This window comes from Dermacentor andersoni, chromosome 8 (genome assembly GCF_023375885.2).
Source record: "Dermacentor andersoni chromosome 8, qqDerAnde1_hic_scaffold, whole genome shotgun sequence".
NCBI classification, from domain to species: Eukaryota; Metazoa; Arthropoda; class Arachnida; order Ixodida; family Ixodidae; genus Dermacentor; species Dermacentor andersoni.
In genome coordinates, this window is record NC_092821.1 from 80597335 (window position 1) to 80620055 (window position 22721).

Below are 22721 nucleotides of genomic sequence, written 5' to 3' on the forward strand. Positions count from 1 at the left end.
AGTTCACTTCCATTTTCCTCCAGAAGTAAGCTCCGGCGATGTGGCCTTTTTTGGAGCAATACATGCATTTCGATTATTTTTCGATCGTCTGGGTAATGCATTCCAGTGCATCGGAAACACGGTTCGCTGCTAACATTTGGCTTACGTGGAACTGCAAATGTGGTACTTTTACTGTGCGTTCTCGCTTGCCGCCTTGGAAGTGTATATCCTGTCGTGCCGCTGATTCTGCTAACTAGACGAGGGCGATGAAATATGATTCCGTATTTCTCTAGCAGGCATTGTTGGAGGTTACTGTCTCGTATTATGTATAGGGAGCGGTCTCGGAGCATCACGTCCAGAGGCACTGCAGAGCGCCTCCCACTAGCTGTAGCTGGTGCCGCTAAAGTGGCCATGTCGAGAGATATATGGCTGTGCCGACTGCTGCTGATGGTGTGGAAGCTGGCAGCGTCCATGTCGGGCTTATACCGAAGTTGCAGTCGCGTACGATGTTACCTAGCGCTGCAACGTATTCGGCAGTCGATTCTGTCGGTGCCTGGCTTCTTTCATGGAAGCGGAAGCGACTCAGCAGCTCATCAGGCTTCCATTCAAAGTGTTTGTTGAAGCGTTGCAGTATAACCTAAAGGCACCACACGACCTCCGAAGGTCACTGTGGTGCAAGCAGTGCTCACATGATGTCAAATGTGTGCTAACCACAGGACGTAAGCAAAAGAGCACGTGGGGGCACGTGGGGAGCTTGGGGCAAGTGATGTTGTGAGCTTCGAAGAAAAATTGCAAGAGCTCGCACCATGTGTTCCAATTTGCTCCGTGGCAGAACTCCGGTATACGGCCCAAGCTTTCGTGGCCCATGTTGTAAGTTCGCTAATTCCTCGTTGCCGATTTAACACGTCTTCGTAAAGAAACAACTGCTTATTTCCTAGCAGTACAAAAGTGTTGCCCGTAGGCACCGCGCAACAGACTGTTCAGGACTGTGTTGATTGGTTCTTTTTGTACTCTCCCTTCTTTAATGGCATATACGTGTGTGTGTGTGTGTGTGTGTATGTGTGTGTGTGTGTGTGTGTGTGTGTGTGTGTGTGTGTGTGTGTGTGTGTGCGTGTGCGTGTGCGTGTGCGTGTGTGTGTGTGTGTGTGTGTGTGTGTGTGTGTGTGTGTGTGTGTGTGTGTGTGTGTGTGTCATAGCGTTGCAATACTGTTTTGGTTTTTAACTGTTTTCAGTTAAAACAGATTTCCTCAGTCCTCAGCAATTTAAAGATTGCTGAGTCCAATGATTCACTCTCTCAGATGCACAAGAAGTGCTGTTTCTAACGCCGCGTTAAATACAAAATTACGTTGCACACCATCCTTTCTGGCCTGCAGCATCGACAACATAGCTTCACCACTGGCCTTCGCATCGTACCTGCTCGCTGAACACCAAGAAGTGCAGGACAAAGTTCGAGCAGAAGTTCAAGCCCTACTGAAGAAAGAGGTACGCGCTTCTTACGAGTCATAATTGCTATATTCATCACGTAATAAGAAAAACACTATGTGGCATTACGACCGTGAAAACCCAGTGCAAATAGGTAGTCAGGCAGCTCGTATATGTGTCAGCGTGTTTTCCTGGGAATTTCGTCTTGCCCATTGCCTTTATTGCACTTATGTCTACCATAGCCTTAGAAAATGCACGCATTAGCCCAGTTAAATTCATTAAGCATACACATAATTTTCACTTTCATGTAAGTAGCCGCTATGCGTAGAACTACACTGACATCACGAAGAAAATAAATTTATATTCGTTATTGGACTAACAAATTACTCGCGCTCTAAATACATTAGTCACCTAAGCGTATTGTGAAATCCGGCCCACACACTTATGCTTTATCAGTTCCGTGGAGTGCGAGGGAACACAAACAAGAAATCGCTGCCTAAATGTGCTATCATTGCTGATAGGTGAGGTAATTACCAGGAAAGTCACTCTAAATATTATTCTGACCACGTTGTTTCGTAGCTAAGAGGCCTGTTAAAATGTGTCTTGCGATAAGAATCTATGTTGCCACGTGCCTTTCGGGCTTTGCATCTGTGCCGGTGGCGTTCGAATGATGGATGTTAACACGTGTGAGCACTTGCACAAACCTACCGCGATAGCTTCGTATCTACGATGAGCCCATCGTATCAGGCAGGACAACTCGAGCTATCTCTCGCGATAGTTCTACGCACGTTCCTTCACAGCCTTCAAATACTGCCCGCAGATAGGGGATCCGCGTTCTTTGTTGATTACTGCCCATGCTCGCACATGTTGCTGCTATTGGGCTAGTTGCTTTTGGTTATGTGGGGGCACAAGTTCGCCTCAATAAATGTTGGCCTTGCTGTACGCTCGTCTTCTCTGATTACCGGTGTGTAGCACCACTCGTGACAATATTCACGAATAAGTTCTCATTATGCAACTGTCCGTAAGGTCAGATGCTAGCCAGTAGTGTTTCGGGCATATTATTAGTGAAGGTATCTTGTCAATTACAAACAGCACTTACGTACACAAACCATTGTGAGTTCGGCCCGGCATTTCTTCAAGTTTAATGCGCCTATAAATATCGTGTTTAAAGCGAGAAAAGCTAAAAAATATCCTAAGCGCACGCCACAGAGCTAGACGTGGTTCCCGTTAGACTGATTATTGAACTCGGACCACCAAGTGGGGAGCTCTATTTAAAGCAGTAGGAAAAAATTACCACCCAAGCACTCCGTACAGACGGTTAACCGAAGAAGCTGAAACGTGCGGCCCTAATGTTTATCACTGGGTCAATTCCGAGGGTTCATGAAATGACGGCTTGGATGGCTGCGGGATCCTCGGTACGCAGTTCCTCCTTGCGCTCGGCTCTACGAGCCTGTTCTTGTGCCCGGGCTGCAGCACCGGCACGGCGTAGACAAGCTCGTTCCCGGTTCTGCTTGCGACATTGATGATCGAAAGCTGCCTGCTCCTAAGAAGTACCTAGGACGCGTGACCAACCCATTTCGGAGTCGGAGAGAAACTTCTGCGCATGCACTTGGAGAGTAACGACGTCACTGCTGGCGCAGCTAATCCGACACCACCTAGATAGCACAAGGCCTTTTCACTTCGATCCATGACGTCATGTTACCTGACCCGAATGCCATAGAATCTAATTGCAATGCTCCCGAGTAAACAACAGGGATTTTGATGACGCCGCTTTCATCAAGCCAGCCCTGCCGAAGGAAATTGCGGGCCCGGTAGGGGGACGTCATGAATCGGAGTAAACAGGCCTTATGCTATCAAAGCGGTATTGGCTGATGGCGCGCCTCTCTTTATTCTTATTGCGCATGCGCATTTGGTTGCGCCAGACGAGTTTTCGGTGTACAGGCGACTGACAGACAGACGGACGGACGAACGAATCGGCTACCCACAGCAGCTTTGCTGTAAAAAAGAGGCGCGACAAAAACCAGAAGCTCAAACAATGCCTGAACGGTATAAACATACACGAATGCTGCTGCAGGCGGTGTCTCCTCACAAATTCTTTTTTGCCACTGGAAGCTTTTCTGTTTGTATGTTTGTAGGTTGCTTGCTCGCTTTTTAGACTCACGTAACGCATTTTGCTAGCTACTGCTCCTTCTCATAAAACATGCTGTGGCGCTTACACTGTCATAACGGCGCTATTTTTTATATTTTCAGAAAAGTTACAAATGATGACCCTGTATAGTTTGCGAGTAATAGGCGCACAAGTGCTATGGCTTGAGATTCTTATGTGCGACAGAATATCTGCCGCACTGTGAAGCATGCTGCGAGTTTAATGAAACAAATGAGAAATTATAAAGTAAACGATGCGAGCAAGATGAGTACGTGGCGGTGTGATCAGACGCAATTCCTTCGTCACAAAAGTCAATTAAAGAAGCTGCAGCCAATCCTTGCTCCGAAACAAATCTTGAAACCCCTCATAGCTAAAGATGCCTACAAGAAAACGTATACCATCAGAAACACTTCCATCATTACTTGAAATTTTGCTCTGTGAGACCTCTATGCGTTTTTACGGACTAGGTGTTTGCTTTTTCGCATATGAGAACTCTCATTTGTATAATTCAAGTTCAGGAGGATATACGGCCCCACATGGAAACCAATGCAATATCCAGGCATTTGCATGGCGGAGAATATATAGTAGTGCATTCCCTTGGCACATATTGTGCCCCCATCGCAATATTGACCTCAACTGTGACTTTTGCACGCTATGTGGCCTCAACAGGGGTCATTCGCGTGCTTGCAGTACGTTCGACTAGATGGCACTTTCCCGAAGCACGTTTTGTTTAAAAATCAGCAGTGTAGTACCTTCTCCTAGCAATAATTCTCGCTAGCAGAGAACCCAAAGTTGCTAACATTTATATTAGCGAGGATTTCTCACCTAGCACCCGAATAGCCTGTAAAAGCCTGATAGACTTAATATAATCAGTCTTTGGATCGAAGATTAGTCATGGCAAACTTACTGCTGGTAAAGACACATACGCATTTCACCACGCTAAACAGGAAGTTCTTCTAAAACAAACCTAGCAAATTAAACAGCCAAACCGCTCTTGTGTACACAAAGCCTTATCATTTGTTTACTATCATTACGACTGTAATACCTAAGCGTGAAAAATTGCGCAGTGTCATCGGGTCATCTCGTTCCCAACTCATAGCACTAACTGAAACGTAGCAACACCTATTCATCGACGATTCTGAGGCCTGGGCTTCCCTCCCCCATTGTGACACAACTGAGCATGATTATGAGGTCAAATGAGTTTGGGAGCGTTCGTATCGCCGCTCACTGCGACTTGTGTTGCAACCCCATTTGTATCTCGTCAAGCCCTGAGGTGGCTTTTGTCACCTCCAAGGCCGTCTATCATCTTATCGTCATTAGTGCCCGCTATCGACCACTTGACTCGGACACTTCCTTTGTCGAACGTCTTCACGACACCCTGCACCACGTAACGTCCGCTTACACTCGCTCTAGCTCTTTGTTATTCGAGACATTCACTTCCCCTCAATTACCTAATCTAATCTATCGTTGACAACATTAAAACATAATGCTGAAAGTAGTTTTGTTGAGACATGCCTCAAAGTTAACCTATCTCAAGTTGTAACTCCCAGCTAGATAAAGTACTAATTCATCTAACTTCCTTCACCTGATATTCACGTAAAATCCCGATAACATACCTCCTCTGACTTATCTAGATGAAATAAGTGACCGTATAACAGTTCACGGATCCTTCCTATGCAAACTTAAACTTTGTCTCCCCAAAGCGTGAAAAATGTGAACTCGTTACGTGGAAGGCAGTTACCAAGGTATTCCCGGTGAGCTAACTGAGTTCCGCCAGTTCTCATCAATTGACCTATCCTCACCCTCTGCTAAGATAAATTGACCAGTTTTTAGCTCGGAGATGCGTAGGCTTGACAAAAATATATTCCTACGGCTTCCACAAAGGAAAGGTGCAATGCCACTCTGGTTTAATGACAATTTAAAGAGGCGCTGGAATAAAAAATGAGCATTTCAATCAAGTGACATCCTCCAATGAATCGAGCGCGTGTGAAAAATATCGCACTGCATCTTAAGCACATGCCACTACTTTAGCCCAGACTATAAACACTCTTTTCTCAAATTCACATTGCATAACTTCGTGCTTACTAATGCAATAATTTTGATAAACTATCAATCTAAAACAATATAAAACGTCTATATACCTCAAGGACGATACTGCTGGAATCATTCCCGATATCGCAGTACCGGAAGCACTAAATTTTATAATCTGTTCTGTTTTTACCAAAGAACCTGATAGTGGACTCCCTCATTTTCAATTCCTTAAACACCCAGTTATTCCAGGTGTTAGATTTTCCGCAGAAGGTATTGCCAAGATAATTGATTCACTAAGGCTGACTTCATCTGCAGGTCCGGACGCTATCAATTCGAAAGTGCTGAAATATACCAAATGCCTAAGAAGTGTAACATTGTCTCACATTTTTCAACAGTCATTGTCATACAGCACCCTACTTGTGACTGGAAGTCGGGCAAGATTGTTCCAGTTCCTAATAATGACCCCTCTAACTACCGCCAAATTTCTCCAACTAGTGTCTCCTCGTGCATGCAAATATTACGTCATCTAATTCGTCTCGTCTTTTATCCGGCGTGCCACAAGGCACTGTTTTTCGGTCCACTACTTTTCCTCATTTACATTAACGACCTGCCCAATAACATTTCTTCGAAGATGAGCCTCTTCGCAGATGACAGCATCATTTATCGCCCGATCTTTGACATAACCAATAACCAATGACTACAAAGTAATTGACTAAAATGAGATAAATGGCGTGTTGACTGGTTTCCTTTCATAGGAAACGTCTGGTTTCCTTTTATAGGAGGCATGAGTACCCAGCATTTATATACTTTCTTAAAGGCAACTACACCTCTTTAGAAACTTATTCAAAGTACCTAGGCATTACTCTGTCCAACGATAAATCTTAAGCAACGCATATAACCAAGATTACGAGCGACGTTAACCACACGTTAGTTTATCTCAAGTCAAATCTAACACATGTCTATCCTTCTGTAAAACATACTAGCTTTCTAAACTCTAATCCGAGCAAAATTAGAATATGCTTGTTCTGTTTGGAATTCTACCGAACGCGCTCTGACCGATCTCACTGAATGAATACAAAACCGCTCCATTAGATTCGTGCATTCTGATTACTCTTACACTACCAGCGTAAGTAGCCTAAAAAACAAGCATGTCTACCTAGTCTTCAGGTTCGCCATAATATCGCAAATCTTTCACTGTATCACAATTCGTTTTCATGTTTCGCCTCATTGTTCTCCTATCAATCCAACTCATCGCATCTCTCAACGCATCAGCCATGTTAAATCTGCACACCCTCCACATGATCGCACCATCACGCACCTTCAGTCGTTCTTTGTCAAGACAGCCATCGACTGGAACAATCTTCGCTCAAACATCCTCCTTCACGTCAACCCTGTTCAGTTCAAAGCAACCGTTGAGCTTGTAAACATCAACTAATTCTGTAAACCTCAATTCTGCCCACCCCTCATGTAAAACCTTGTGTGCAGGGTCCATTAAGGTATTATCCATAAATAAACCAATAAATATTCTGCCTTTTTCGCAATCGCGAGATCTTAGCACGCGTGTTAGCGTTTCGTAATAGCAAAATATAGTTATAAGGATTCTCTACACCTCAATCTTGATGCTTGCCTTGAATGGCGAGTCATTCTCCGACAATGAGGAAACTTTGCTTCAGCTTTGTGCGCGTAACATGCTTTTCACTGTTTTATGTCATACAGAGACCTTAATTAAGTATTGGTTGATTAACTCGTAGCGTGTATTTCTTTTGCTAGAAGCTGTTAATCTTGTACAATCTTTTTTTTTTGTAATCAGGGCTCTTACGCCTTATATTTGACTTCATCGCACTTTCTTAGTTCGTTATTGAAGCTATTCATCGGAACTAACACTTCACTTTGCCTAATCATTCCAATCAGTCTAATCATCTCTAATCAGTTATTTCCTTAACCTGACAAATCCAGCTCTTATTAATGGTGTTTTCTCTTCTTTTCTCTCACTTTATCTCTCTTTCGTCCGCTACCATTTAACAAGCAGTCAGCCTACTTTATTTAACACACCTTATCACTTCATTTTGAGGATGGTTATTATACACCGCTACCGGCCACTGTGCAGGGGGAGCTCACATACGACGGCCTCGGCGAACTCACGTACTTGGGCCAAGTGCTGTCAGAAACACTGAGGCTCTATCCTGCGCTTCCAGGGTAAGATGTTACTTTCCACTTTGTCAATTGTTTCCGTCAAATTTGACTAAGTTCCAGGCGTAAATATTTTGTGATTGTCTAACGCATAGTTTTTGATGAGAAATTATTTCCGTCATTGTGAGCGCACCTTAGGAGGCCAAAGCCTACCTGTCTTGCAATCAATGAAGGGAGGAGGCAGTGAGTTGCAGCCCATTACAGAGTGTAAGGCTTTTCTGATGAATCGGTTGTTCGAGCCATTCAGTTCGATATCGACATGAATTGAACTTGAGTTGAAGTTGATGTATCGCCAACTTCATCGTCATCTTCATCGTGCCTTCATCGGCACTGCCATGGTCATCATGACACGTGAGCAGCGGAACACACGGACGCAGGCTGCAATAAAGCTGTGGTGCTTGCGGCGTTATGTCTGACTGGTGTCAGTGTTTTTAAGCCTAGTGCGACATATCAGTGGCGACGAGGCCTAGCGTCGCTAGGTGAGAAGACCCGCGTCAGCATGAGTGCTGGACGGCCACCGGAATTTGCCGATGCAGAAGGTACGTGGCCTACGTATCGCGTTCGCCTGGAGGCGCACTTTGAGGCTCATAGCATCGTGGACCCAACGAAGAAGCGAGCGCTGCTCATCGCTTCGCTCACGGACAGTGCTGTGCGTGTGGTGCAGGGCCGGTGTCAACCAAAAAAGGTGAATGAACTGAGCTATGAGGAAGTCGTCGGGTATCTGGAAGATCACTATGCTCCGGAGGTCAACGAGATCGCTGCAAGTTATGCTTTCTTCATGCGTTCGCAACAAGACGGGGAAGCTGCTCAGGACTTCATTGCGGACATTCGACGCCTAGCTGAGAAGTGTAACTTCGGCACGTCATTGAAGCGCATGTTGAGGGATCGAATCGTTTGCGGAGTGCTGGATGAAGACGTTCGGCGCCATTTACTGACACGACGGAAGCTCACCTTAGAAGAGGCTGAAGACTTTGCTGTCTCGGCACAGAGAGCTGTTGAAAATGCCAGGAGCATGAACTCGGCACACTCAGAAGTACATTTTGCCCGACAAAAGAGCCATTCCTCGAAGCGACGTCCCAAGCCGGAACAACGCGACGTGTGTGGAAGGTGTGGAGAATCGCATGCTGAGGACGAGTGCAAACACCTTCGCGCGGTGTGCCACCGGTGTGGAAAACGAGGACATCTACGTCGGATGTGCCTGTCTAGCACAAATAGTGACCGTCGGCAGGGGTCTTATCCAGCAAGACAACGGCGCCAGGGTTAGTACGCCATGGCAGCCGGAGAGGACACAAGCTCGGACGACAACGACGCCTTGCACACGATTACAGCGGTTCTCCATCACGCAGCCAGTATCCGCAAGGTTAGGCCTATTTACAAGGACATCAGTTGGAATAACGTTCCGCTCACTATGTTGGTGGACACGGGGTCACCTGTAAGCGTCATTCCCGTAACGGTGTTCCGCAAGTACAAGCAGCTCTGGCCTCCGTTGGAGACTTCACAGCTCAAGCTCTCTTGTCTCTTGGGAGAACTTCCAGTTGTCGGCCAGCTTAGCATGACCGCTACGTGCGACGGGAAAGATATTCCTGGTACTGTCATAGTGGTCGACAGCTCCGGACCATCTTTGTGCGGCAGAGACACCATCAAGGCATTTAATGAAGTTGGAGTGGCAATGTTGTCGAATGTGGTAGCGAATCTGCAACCGGTTGGAATACAGGCTGTCAGCACAGGTCTGCAACAGCTGCTTGACGAATATGCCGACGTGTTTGCTCCGGGACTCGGCCTGTGCAAAGGACCACCGGTCACATTTCAATTGAAAGAAAACGCGTGTCCACGGTTCTTTAAGGCCCGTACTGTACCCTACGCTCTCAGAGATAAGATGTCTGAATCGTTGGATCAGCTGGTCGCGGAAGGCGTTTTGACGCCGGTAAAAACCGCTGAATGGGCAACCCCTGTGGTACCCGTTTTGAAGGGCGATGGGTCCCTCCGACTGTGTGGAGACTTCCGTATGACTGTGAATGCGGCCACTGTGGTAGAACAATACCCGTTGCCTCGAGTGGACCACATTTTTGCTAGGTTAAACGGTGGCGAAGTATTCACGACCTTGGATTTGCGTCAAGCCTACAACCAGTTGCCATTGGATGAGGAAGCAAAGAAGATAACAGTCCTCAACACCCAGAAGGGTCTCTTTTGTTTTAACAGATTACCGTTTGGCGTAAGTTCTGCTCCAGCCATATTCCAAAGGCGAATGGACGGACTGCTGGGGGATATTCCTGGAGTGCAGGTGTACCTGGATGACATTATCATCGCTGAGAAAAAAACATGATTCATCTAGGCTCAAAACCGTGCTGCAGAGGCTGCGGGAGTATGGTCTCCGACTGAACAAGGGAAAGTGCAAGTTTCGGCAAGACGAAGTCGCATTTCTCGGTCATCGTATCGACGCGAAGGGTCTGCGACCGAAGGACGACAATATCAAAGCCGTTGTTGAAGCCCCAAAGCCCACCCCGGTGAGTGAGCTGAAAGCTTTTCTCGGTCTCATAAATTACTATGGCAAGTTCCTGCCCAATCTGGCCACCATGCTAGCTCCGCTACATGCTCTCTTATCCAAAGGAGTCAAGTGGCAATGGAGCCAGGAACAGGAGAAAGCATTTCAGCAAGTTAAGCAGGCAATTGTGGCTTCCAAGTTTCTGGCTCACTTCGACCCGGATAAGCCACTGCGGCTGGAGTGCGATGCATCATCAGTAGGCATTGGGGCCGTTTTGTCGCACCGCGTGAATGGTGTTGACTACCCCATCGGATTCCGGTCCAGGACACTTACCAAGAGCGAGCGCAATTACTCGCAGTTAGAAAAAGAAGCTTTGGCACTGGTATTCGGCGTCGCCCGGTTTAAAGACTACCTGTACGGACATCAGTTCGTCTTAGTAACAGACCACAAGCCTCTTACTGGTTTATTCAATCCAGGTAAAGCCATACCACCGATGGCGGCCGCAAGAATACAGCGTTGGGCCTTGTTTCTTGGCAACTACAACTACACATTGCAGTACCGGAAGGGCAGTGACCATTCCAATGCTGATGCCCTCAGTCGTTTGCCCTTGCCAGTAATGGAGGAGCCGCGGGACTCTGCTGCCGACGAGTACGTTTTGTATGCCCACTCTCTGGAGGAAACAGCGCTTTGCGCCCGCGAGGTTGAACATCTGACTAATCGAGACACCAGCCTTCTGCAGGTTAAAAAATGGATTTCCCAGGGATGGCCGTCATATCTTCCGCAGGGCCATGAGCATCTCCGGCCGTACTTCAACAGAAGAACAGAGCTTACTGTCAGCCATAATTTGGTGTACTGGGGACATCGCATTGTTCTACCCCTGGCGGCGGCAAGGCGTGTGTTGCGTCTTTTGCACGAGACACACCCCGGCATGACAGCCATGAAAACCACAGCGAGAACGTTGTTTTGGTATCCGGGACTGGATTCCGACATAGAGCGACTGGTGAACTCATGTTCCACATGTGCGCAGGCTTCAGCGATGCCACCAGCACAGATACCTTTGGCCTGGCCAGCCACCGGGGAAAGGTGGAGCCGGCTGCACGCAGATTTCGCGGGCCCGTTGGGCGGACAAATGGTCTTAGTCGTCGTCGACTCGGAAACGAAATGGATGGAAGCCATTCCAATGAAAACTGCCACTTCGCAAACCACGGCCAACGCGCTAAGATCAATATTTGCACGGTTCGGCCTTCCAAAAACCTTTGTTTCTGATAACGGACCACAATTTGTGGGCAAAGATTTTCGTGAGTTTCTGACACGGAACAATGTGCAACAACTCACAACAGCCCCTTATCATCCACAGTCGAATGGGTTAGCCGAACGAGCTGTGCGTACGCTCAAGGAAGGACTAAAGAAGAACCCCGGAATAGACCTCAAAATACGCATAGCGCGGGTTTTATGTCGATATCGCCGAACGCCCGTCAAGGATGGAAAGTCGCCGGCGGAACTCTTATTGGGGTACCAAATAAGAACAAAGCTGGACTGTATCGCTCCCGATGAAAGGTCACCAGAAATCCAACCGCGAGTTGGAGGGCCTCCAGTTCAGGCAGGTGACCCAGTCTGGATGCGCGATTTCCGAACAAGTCGTCGCAGGTGGATACCAGGAGTAGTGCGAGATCAACTGGGGTCCAGAATGGTCACTGTTGATTCCGGGAAAGGAATTCAGCGGCGACACTTGGACCAGGTGAGACGTCGAACTGTCTCAGACTCTTTCTCGACACAGAGGGTAACCGTAAACCCTGCAGATAGCACTCCAATCACGTCGCGACATAGTCCGGAAGTGGCCCAGACGGATAGCCCGCCACCGTTACGAAGATCGACCCGACAGCGACGGCCTCCTGAACGCTTGGACCTGTAAGAGGGGAAGAAGTGATGTATCGCCAACTTCATCGTCATCTTCATCGTGCCTTCATCGGCACTGCCATGGTCATCATGACACGTGAGCAGCGGAACACACGGACGCAGGCTGCAATAAAGCTGTGGTGCTTGCGGCGTTATGTCTGACTGGTGTCAGTGTTTTTAAGCCTAGTGCGACATATCAGAAGTCAGCGCATGTTTTGTGTCGTATCTGCTGTCCTCGTCTTTTGCACTGTGCAGACATGTCGATGTTAAATCACCCACTCGCCCAAGCTTCCTCTCTATCAAGTTATATTGAGTTTCAATCTAGTGGTGCCCATAAATACGTAAGCTACAGCACAACTTTTCCACGCAAATTCATTTCGCTACTTCGCAAGTTTTTCCATTTTCGGGTGCCAAAACGACGTTCGTCACTTCAAGCGTGCGCCATGTAAACAGAGACAGAAGAGAAAGATCCAGAGATGAGCCAGTACAAAAAATCCCCTTCGCCTCTCAACTGCCCTATGAGAAAAGGGTAAATACATGGCCCTATGGAGGTCTGTATGTACTACGCTTTATTAAGGTTCACTACTGGCTATAGCTGAAAACTTCAACTGTTCGATAATGTTTATGTCTGTTTACCAAACGCTTAAGAAGTGTTGAACATTGCTCTACCGTGACACGTCAACAATGACCGCAACAAATTCCTGGTGTATTGGTATTTTTCCTTTGACAGTAATACTTTCTTTTAGAACCTTAACTGTTTTTCTTTGTCGTTTCATAGATATACTCAACAGATGCCAACATTTCCTTTCATTGAAGTTTCTCCGCCTTTAAAGTTTCAGCAACATTGACTTGGCTATTCATCTTTCCAGCCGCCTGCTTGTTGTCTAATCCGCTCTTGACTAATCCAGCAAAGAACTGGTACAAAAACTATAAACTCAGACAGATGTGAATAATGAACCATCTTTCTTTTAGCAACCGATGCAACTTGCGTCCTAGCTTAAATATGGCTCCGCAGCAAGGCTAATATGAGGACCCCGCTATTACCTATTGCTATCGTTTCCAATATCTCAAGCTAAATTTTTATTTCCAGGACCAACGAACTCCGCATTCTGCAGTCATTTATGACAACCGCCACTTTTGCAGTGCGAAGTTAGTTTCGAGACTTAAATCTCGTGTTTTCGAACTCTTTAAGTGCGCTCGTCCGCTAGTCCCGTCCATATCGCATTCCTTTGTTCCCATCTTCAGTGCTTCATCGGCGTCAAATAAATTTGCGTAAAAGACAGGGTTCATGTTGAAGAATAAATAAATAAACATCTTGTTTTCGTGCGCCAGAAACAAATGAAATTACAATCACTGCTGCCGAAAAAAGGGAGAATTGTGTTGTGCTTCCCTAATGCTACGTGGTGTTTAGCTGACTTGGTAGTCACTAACTTGACCGATATTTCATTCAGCATCCCGAGTACTGCATCCACAATAACTGTCTTTGCAGCTGGGTGCCCAGGGTATGTGACGAGGACTACGAGTACAACGGGGTTCGCATCCCGAAAGGCATGAGCGTTTCCGTTCTCCCCCTCGATGTGCACTACGACCCCGTGCTATGGCCGGAACCGAAAAAGTTTGACCCTGAACGGTAATGTACGACAGCGTTCTCTCTACCCGAAGAATATGTGGTATAACTCTCGTATAAATTCAAATAAACGCTTTTCTAGTCGGACATGACGCAAGCAAAGGCAGCTGGACCAGAAATATACAAAAAAGGACAAAATTGCTATCACCCAATTTTCATTCAAATCCGTATGGTAACACATATAAGACACCGATTACGATGTGTTGACACAAAATTACAGTGCTGTTAAGTTGCTTGGCTGGCACACTTGTAAGGAAACGTGCCGTAGCAAATGCAGTAAAAACAAAAGATACCAAAATTCCCTCTTCATGTATGAATTGTCCCGTCGTCTACTACCTTCGACAAGTTGAACGATAGCTAACTAGTACTAATATGACCGGTTTCTATTACATTTCAGTGTACTCTAACGCAAAAGTCGCAATGCTACAGGTAATGGATGCGTCGTGTTTTCCTCATGTTGCTTATACGTCCAATAATTATGTATTGAGTTATGCATCTGCGTTTCTGTTTCGTCCCCTCGCCTGCGTAACTGAGCTTTTGTTTTCTCGTCGAACTATTCGAAGTACTTCTATTTAATTGTGCACTTGTGTATGTTTATAGTCCACGGCTTCGTAACCTTCAGCGCAAAACGTTGTGTGCAAGCCGCCTAACTGTAAGCAATTATTCTACGTCGCCATTTCAAACTGCATTTTGTTAGCCATGCGACGAGGAGTAGCTAGTGCCTCCTAAGGGTGCCAACCTTTTCCATTACATCTTATAAAACAATACCCGAGGGGGCACCTAAGCACTTCTTCTGGGTTATCAAAGCGAAAGCATTAATGTCAAATTGAACGGCGCTGAGCGCTCCTTCCAGTCTTGATCTTCGTGTAAAGCACCATAGCGGTACTTGCCCCAGAGCCAGCAAGCAGCAGCAGCAGCCTGCGACACTTTTTCCCAGTAGGCCACTTGATGAAAACTTAAAGCAGTGCGAAGAGGAAGAGGACAGTAATCGAAAACAAAGACAACAGAACGAGCACTGTTTGTGTACTTGAGTTCCGTGTTTGTTTTCAATTACTGTCTTCATCTTCGCGCTACTTCAAGTTTTACTCAAGATGAACTAGCTCAAGCAAATCAAGTTTTTGCGGCCACTTGATGTTTTTGCAGCAAACAAGAGCCCACCAAGAGCCCAGGTTCTGGCATTTATACACCACCTTCGCGGGCCTGATCAGACAGGTTCTTAAGTAGGCTTGCGTAGCAAGTATACCCGGGGCCCTTAAAGGCCGAGTTCCAGCATTGTTCCTAACTTTGTGCTGAGGAGTGTAGCGGATGGGACAACAGCAACTGAGAAAGTCGTTCGAGAAAGACAATTGAGGCTATTGCCCAAACAGAAACCATTTATGCAAATCTAGAGTTGACCTTAGGTAGCGATGCAGGAACGGCATTCTTTAAGTAAGTACTTTATTTGCAGTAGGCAATTTAGATAGCTCACTGCTGGGGCAAGGGTTAAAGCCAATCAAGCTTTATATAGGCACCCGTCCCTTCGCAGTTCGTGACAGTTAAAATGTTTCGAGTTCAGCATACATCTCGATCTTTGAGCTGTTCTTGCACCTTGCATTCTTCAGTTGTCTGAAAGTGTGCGGCTTCGTCACGACGCCCATCGCATGGACCACATTTATGACCAAAACCCTTCTAGCAGATACGGTTTCCTGTGTGCATGTGCTGCGCCAGCACCTCCAACTTATCTTAACGAAGCAGGCGTAGCTCATCGAGTTCAACTGCGTAATCCAAGACAAGCTCACGAATGCAAACCTGGAGGCAGGCTTGACTACAACCTTCGACTATAAGCAAAACGTAATTGTTACCCCGCCCGCCAGCCCTTCCACTATCCGTCTACTCCACCGCAAATCCTACAGAATCGCTTGCATTGACACCGCAACCCGCAGCCCCTTCCTCCTCACCCGAATTTTTGTCTGTGACGTCGTTGCCATGCTTTTCTCGGCCTAAGCTGCACATAGCGTGCACTTCTGGGAGGCATCGCTAGTGGCAAGACCTTTGTGACCAGTACCAAGCAAGCATTTACAACAATGCCTCCCTGACGAAGACCGAAAAATTTTAATATCTGCTGATGTGCCTGACCGAGTCAGCTAATGCGGTAACGGAGGGAATTCGCCTCACCAAGACAAACTACGATGTGGCCATGAAGGGGCTGCCTGACAGGTGCGGATGTTGCAACATGCTGGTCAGTGATCATCTGCACCACCTACAAGCAATGCCACATGTTCATAGTTCAGACGACATGAACAAACACAGAATCTATTGATTAGCTAACATTCGCCACAGACGCAATGGAGAGCAGTGTCGCTTCTCCAGATAAATACTCTGCTATTCTGCCACACGTTGTTCTAGAAACCTTGCCACCTCACCGCATCATTCCGTATCATTAGTCGCTTATGGAGACTCTTCCATCAAACCACACTGACACAGCAGCGGTTTGACACAGCAGCAACGGTGAAACAGAGCTTCGTTAGGAACGGTATGACGGTGGCGAAGTTTCGGATCAAGCGTCAAAGTAGGCACACAGTCCTACAAAACTGCGCAGGTCTTTGACGGATGTAGGTTTAGGGAACGAAGTGTAGCTGAATCGGGGAGAGTTCCATCCTTGGAGACGACGTAACCTAGAATTGTCAGCTGACGAGCACCAACTCGGCACTTGATTTTTTGTTTTAGCCATGTGTTTGTTAAACACGTTAAAAAAGACTGGAGCCGTTGAAGGTAAGTTGGGAAGTCAGCAGCAAAAACAACAACGTCGTCAAGATAGCACCAGCAGGTGTGCCATTTCAAGCAGCGCAGAAGTGTCTTCATTAGGCACTCTTGCGGACGCATTAAAAAGTCCAAAAGGCATCACGTTAATTTCGTATAAGCCACCGGGTGCGACAAGAGCTGTCTTCGGCCGATCAGCGTCTGCCATGGATACTAGCCAATACCGTGAGCGCAAGTACAGAGATGAAAAGAATTCTGCGCCTTGTAAACGGTCAATCGTATCGTCTATGCGCGGGAGAGGGTAGAAGTCGTTGCCAGTGATTTTGTAGGTGGTGGTGGTCCACACAAACACCACACAGAACCATCTTTCTTTGTACCTAGTACGACAGGGGATGCCCATGGACTGTTGGAAGGGCGTATCATCTCGTGGCGAAGCATGTCGTCGACTTGTTGGTTGAGTACACGATGTTCTGCAGGGCATACACGATACGGACGTTGCCGCAATAGCGGTTGCATGCCAGTATCGGCGCGATGTGTAACAGTTGGCGTCCGGTCCAGGAAAGGTTGCCTTTCATCGAACGAAGAACGAAATTACTCTAGAAAGCGCGAAAGCTGAGACCGCTGGACGGGTGTAACGACATCGGCAATAGAAGAACCGAACACATCACTGGGTGATCGGCCATGCGTACAAACAGCACTGTGCGTACTAGAACTAGCACGGTAATTGTCATTGGGCACGTCCATAACTAGTACGTTTTCGATTCCTTCTAGAGTACCAAGACACTCCCCTTAAAGTCGGGGCAGAGGGTATGGAAACGGGTTGCAAACGAAAATGGTGCTGTAGCCCTGTGTGATGTCTGCTGCTGCAAAATGCAGCAGCTGGCCTTTCCGCGTGAGAAAGCGGTGAGATGTAGACAGTAGTGCAAGAGCGCCTCCAGATTCCACTGCAGGACACGCGCACGACCACTCACGCGCTCGTAGGAATGTTGGTGTCGGCTTGCACAAGTTCCTCGACGGCAAAGAATTATCGAGAAGCGGCAGTTCTAACAGCTGCTAGAGCTCTATTTTGCCCCGCTCGCAAAGAATAACGTCATTTTGGCGCGAGAGAAAGTTCCCTCCGAGAATAACGTCCTGAGAGCACCAGGAAAGGAGGATGAATTCTATCACGTATGAAAAGTCGGCAATTACAACACGAGCAGTGGAAGCCGCCAAGGGGTGAACATGCAGAGCACTGGCTGTGCGGGAGAACAGTCCAGAAAGGGAGCGTCGTGGCTTTCCAAAGTAGGAGGCAAAGCTTAGCGTTCATAACACATAGGGTGGCTCCACAGCCCACGAGTGCAGATGCGCGAAAACCGTAAACAAACACATCGATTACGTTCGAGGGACTGCGGAGAGGACTTTCACATTTCTATGTTGTCACAGCCCTCGTCTCTTGGACTGCGACGATTATTTTTCCTCATGCCGAGTTACGCAGCGAGGTCGCATCGGCTGCAGTAAGCGACGGCGTGGAGAAGAAGAACGGCGGGTAGTCGCTGTCAGACTCAATGACGGCGATATAGCCGAAGGGGGGAGGGGGGGCAGTATGGACGGTTGGACTGGCTTGTCAGGGGTGATACGGTGCTAGATGGCTGCACACGATTACAAAAACGCGCGATGTGACTGGCCTAGCCGCACGCAAAGTATAATGGCCGGTTGTCGGGAGTACGCCACTGGCTCACCGGGGCAACGCCCATCCATGTCACCGGACGCGTTGTACGGGGCGGCTGCTGACATGACTGCACGGCGGGCGGTAGTACGGATCTAGGCACGAAGTCGGCAGAACGGAGAGGCGCACATGCGCACATGCCAGGCGACGACTTCAGCATAGCTGAGTGGTGCAGCCGCAGAGACCTGTTGGGGTGGCGCAACGACGTCAGTGTAGCTTAGTGGTGCAGCCGCAAGGTGTTGCTCTGGTCTGGCAAGACCTCGGGGACTTCCTGCTCGATCGCCCAACAGAGCGGAGCCAAAAATTCCATGAAGGCTATTCGAGATGCGGCGGCTGAGCGTATCAAGAAGTATGACAATTTTTCTAGCGCGTCTTTTCTATTTTCTTCGGTTTTCTGTTATCTTGTCTTTTCGTGGTTTCGCCAATATAATCTCAAGTGTTTAGCTTTTATTAGTCATTGAGTTATTAACTTTTCCCCCCTTGTGCACTCAGCTTTCGTGTGGTGGGAAAGAGACAAATGCTGATATGTCATAGTCACAGATGATACACGTGAAAACAAGAAATTATACACGTACAAACACGTTCAACATATGAGATGTGACCATCGACAATACATAACGAGAAGAAAGGGGGTTAACCGAGGGGCCCGATGTTTATTAGTCATATCATAAGAAGCCAACAAACACTGACACCAAGGACAACATAGGGGAAATTACTTGTGCTTAATAAGTGAAATAAAGAAACGATAAATTAATGAAAATTAAAGTGGATGAAAAAACAACTTGCCGCAGGTGGGAACCGAACCCCCAACCTTCGAATTTCGCGTGCGATGCTCTACCAATTGAGCTACCGCGGCGCCGTTTTCCCATCCACTTTCTTGGGTATTTATGTGTCCTAGTAGAACCCTGGGAGTGTTAGCCAGTGCCACAACTCACAGACCTTGGCGGCGGACGTGGAACGTCTTTTTTGCCGCGGGCGTCACGAGAACGTGATCTCTTAGGGTGAAGGCAACTGGTCAATAAACCCACATATGCTAAGAAGGCTTCAATGTTGCCGGATTCGAGACCCTCGTTATGTAATAACGAGAAGAAAGGGGATTAACCGAGGGGCCCAATTTTTATTAGTCATATCATAAGAAGCCAACAAACACTGACACCAAGGACAACATAGGGGAAATTACTTGTGCTTAATAAGTGAAATAAAGAAACGATAAATTAATGGAAATTAAAGTTGATGAAAAAACAACTTGCCGCAGGTGGGAACCGAACCCACAAAAACCGCGAAATGCGAAGGTTGTGGGTTCGGTTCCCATCCATCTGATGCAAGTTTTTTTTTCATCCACTTTAATTTCCATTAATTTATCGTTTCTTTATTTCACTTATTAAGCACAAGTAATTTCCCCTATGTTGTCCTTGGTGTCAGTGTTTGTTGGCTTCTTACGACATCGACAATACATGTGGCACCAACACACCACAGACTACGCGACGTATCTAATCATCCACTCTACGAGTTTACACAGCTACGCTCTGAACAGCCTAATACGTCCTGAGTACAACTTTGTCTTGCTCAAAAAGTAGGACGAGTTGCTAACAAATCTGTATGCGTATACGTTCCTACTAGAGAAGCACCCCCACATGTTAATAAGGATAGTAAATAGACGAACAAATGTCATTTCCCTCCCATCATCGACGAGAAAGCTTTCACATTAGCGTGTGGTGACCAATCGTGTTAAAACAGGGGGAAAAAATCTGTTTTTGACCATAAACTTAAGAAAGGAATAATCTGGCTTTCATTGAGCTACAGTTTCTGTAAAAATGGAAATTCTTCGTTATCTCCTTCATGCTCATTTTTATAGTGCATTTATCAGATTTCGTTCTCTACACTACACGATGCCACAGATTCAGCAAGGCAAACAAGGACCGCATACACCCCTTCTCGTACTTGCCCTACGGACTTGGACCACGCACGTGCATGGCAACCGCGCTCGCCCGGGTGGAGTTCCTCGTCACGCTGGCCATGCTTGTGATGCAGTACAAGTTACTGCCTAGCGGCATGTACAAAAACGTGAGTACCACTCAGCGAGCGCTGTTCCCCTAATTGTTCAAACAAAAGTATTGAAGCCCCGCAGCCTGCCATTTCTTCAGGTAGAGTAGCATGCGTCAGAGCCATGGCTGGTGGCCCACGTTGGATACGGTGCGTTAGTGTAGGGATATCACGCGTCGTGACGCATGTTGTGAACAAACAAGGCTGCATAATTAGGAGAAAGCTTTAGCGCCGGAGTTCCTGTCTAAGTAGAAGAAAGCGGATGAATCTTTTTTCGCTCTGCAGCCAGTGCACTATATTTCATGACGTTTTTTCCACTGAAACCAAACAGATATAGTCTAGTAATCGTAGCAAAAGGATTTTCCATTCACCTCAACAGTTTCCTACAAGTCTCGTAAATGGCCAGTTTCACAAGATTTGGGTGACCGGTATACAATTCAGTAACTGTGCAATAAAAAACGATATCGCATTTATATTACGGTCACCTAGTATTACAACAATTGATATATCATACATTTTTGAAATATACAAAACTTTGCGAGTAAGACTTTTGTATGACCATCGTAAACATTCTAATACCTTATGTCAACTTGTAAATTCGTATGGCTATCAAATTTTTCCGCGTGACATGCTTATCAGATTCATTTGACAAAGCTGCGATATCTCTTATTGGCACAGAGTTACGGATTTTGTAACTTCATGCTTATACTTTTCTGACACTTAAAACTTTCAGCAGTTCTTAACAAATATGAGGTGCAACATCCAAATTCCGCTTGCTTTATTTTTTTTTATCTTAACTTTCGGTTTCGAGTGCAAAAAACGTCATTTAAATTTATCTAATAGTTGTCTCAGAATTAGTTCTCGTTTGCATGTGTATTCGAAAAGGCAAATCAGTGTTCACCCGAGCTAAAGCTTCCTCTAAAATCGACGGTAGCCACAGCAGAGGCGACGTCCTCGGCGAATCATACAGCCTGTATAATCGACAAATGGATGAGTCGCCGGATATCGAAAACGCTATGATGCACTCCTTCAACTATTATGCTTCACCGATTTACCACCGGCGCCTTTGTGAGCTTGTACCTTCGCAGTGTGTCACGTGATTCGGTATGGTTCGTGATTCCGTGAGGGTCTACATAACGCCAAAAAAAAGGAAGGATTTAACTTCTACTTTACCCCTCGGATCTGAAAATCATCTAAATATAAGAGCTTACGATGCTGAACATAGGGAAGAGTGCAGTAAGCGACAACCCACTAGTATACGAGCTTCAAGAGCTCTTTCATTGATTAATTACGGGTGAAAATTATTAATCATAAACGTTAAAGAATCAACTAACAGTAGCGTCGTTGACACTTAAACTGGTTGGTTGGGACACATATAAAGTGAATGTAATGCGAGACGACAAGGAAGTAGAATAATGGACACTACAACTGCTTTCTCGCAGCTTTAAGTTTTTCGAAACAAAAAAAGTATATAAAGACGAGCAGTATCCCCTGCGCAGTCACCAGAACTGTACAAAAGCATCTTCACATGAAAGAAAATCAGAAAGAAACTCAAAATTCAAAAGGAAACAAAAATTACGCGCAGCGCAGGCGTCAAAATGCCCAAAATGAAGACCGTATCACTCAGACATGGCTCGTCACACATGTAGATAAGTTATCTTGTTCCGCGGTACGGCTACAGAAGCTACTCCAATGCATGTGTCACCAGCTTTCTGCATCAAGAACATTTCCATTATTTGTCGAACCAAGTTATCCTCATGTCGGTATAAAACCAATTGTTTTGTCGAACGACCGCAAACAATTGCGAGATTTGCTGTCTGCAGCCAAACGTGATCTAGAATTTGCACCTAAATTATACTTATGCTGTCTTAGTCTTATATTTGAAAATTCGCCCTGTCTGTCCTACTCACAACCGCCAGCATCACGTGGGTTTTTTTGCACACGACACGGATTCCACACTCAAAAAAATTTTGGGGTGCTTTGTGATTAGTGGTTAAATATTAATTTCGTTGGTACTAAAGCTTCTTGTCAAGTTTTGTAGTGAACAAAGGATCATACATCGTCAAGTGTATTTGCTGCACCGTAGATCACTTTGACGCTGTAACGAGAGCCTTTGTTTGGTAGGCCATGAGAGACACCGGGAACTTAGGGGACAACTGCAGCGTTTCTTTTCCTGGGCAATTATACTCACATGCCGCACTCAATATCACCGCATTATTAAATGATGTTCAAATCTCCGGCTACCGTGTGGCAGAGGTACCACCCTAGCACTTTTTGCACCGCGTAGGGTGGCATCTTCGGCTGTAAAACAAACATGTGAATGCAAGCTGCTTTGGGGTGTCTTCGAACTTGGGTCATCTGTAGAATATGTAAATTATTTTTTCATACTGTTATTTGCCGTCGTCTCTGAAATAGTGATTTACTGTTTCCTTTGTGCCCACAATTCCACTTAGGCGTCGCC

General features: G+C 46.4%; 1 protein-coding gene across 1 annotated transcript in view; it reads left to right on the forward strand.

Annotated features, from left to right (window-relative positions):
* The window catches only part of LOC126538691 (cytochrome P450 3A19-like), a 54076-nt gene that overhangs the window by 25102 nt on the left and 6253 nt on the right, over positions 1–22721 (forward strand). The window contains exons 4-7 of the mRNA XM_050185410.3: positions 1353–1461; positions 7686–7774; positions 13636–13776; positions 20116–20281. Of these exons, the coding sequence (XP_050041367.3) occupies positions 1353–1461; positions 7686–7774; positions 13636–13776; positions 20116–20281 (505 nt within the window). The remainder of the gene's footprint in view (positions 1–1352; positions 1462–7685; positions 7775–13635; positions 13777–20115; positions 20282–22721) is intronic.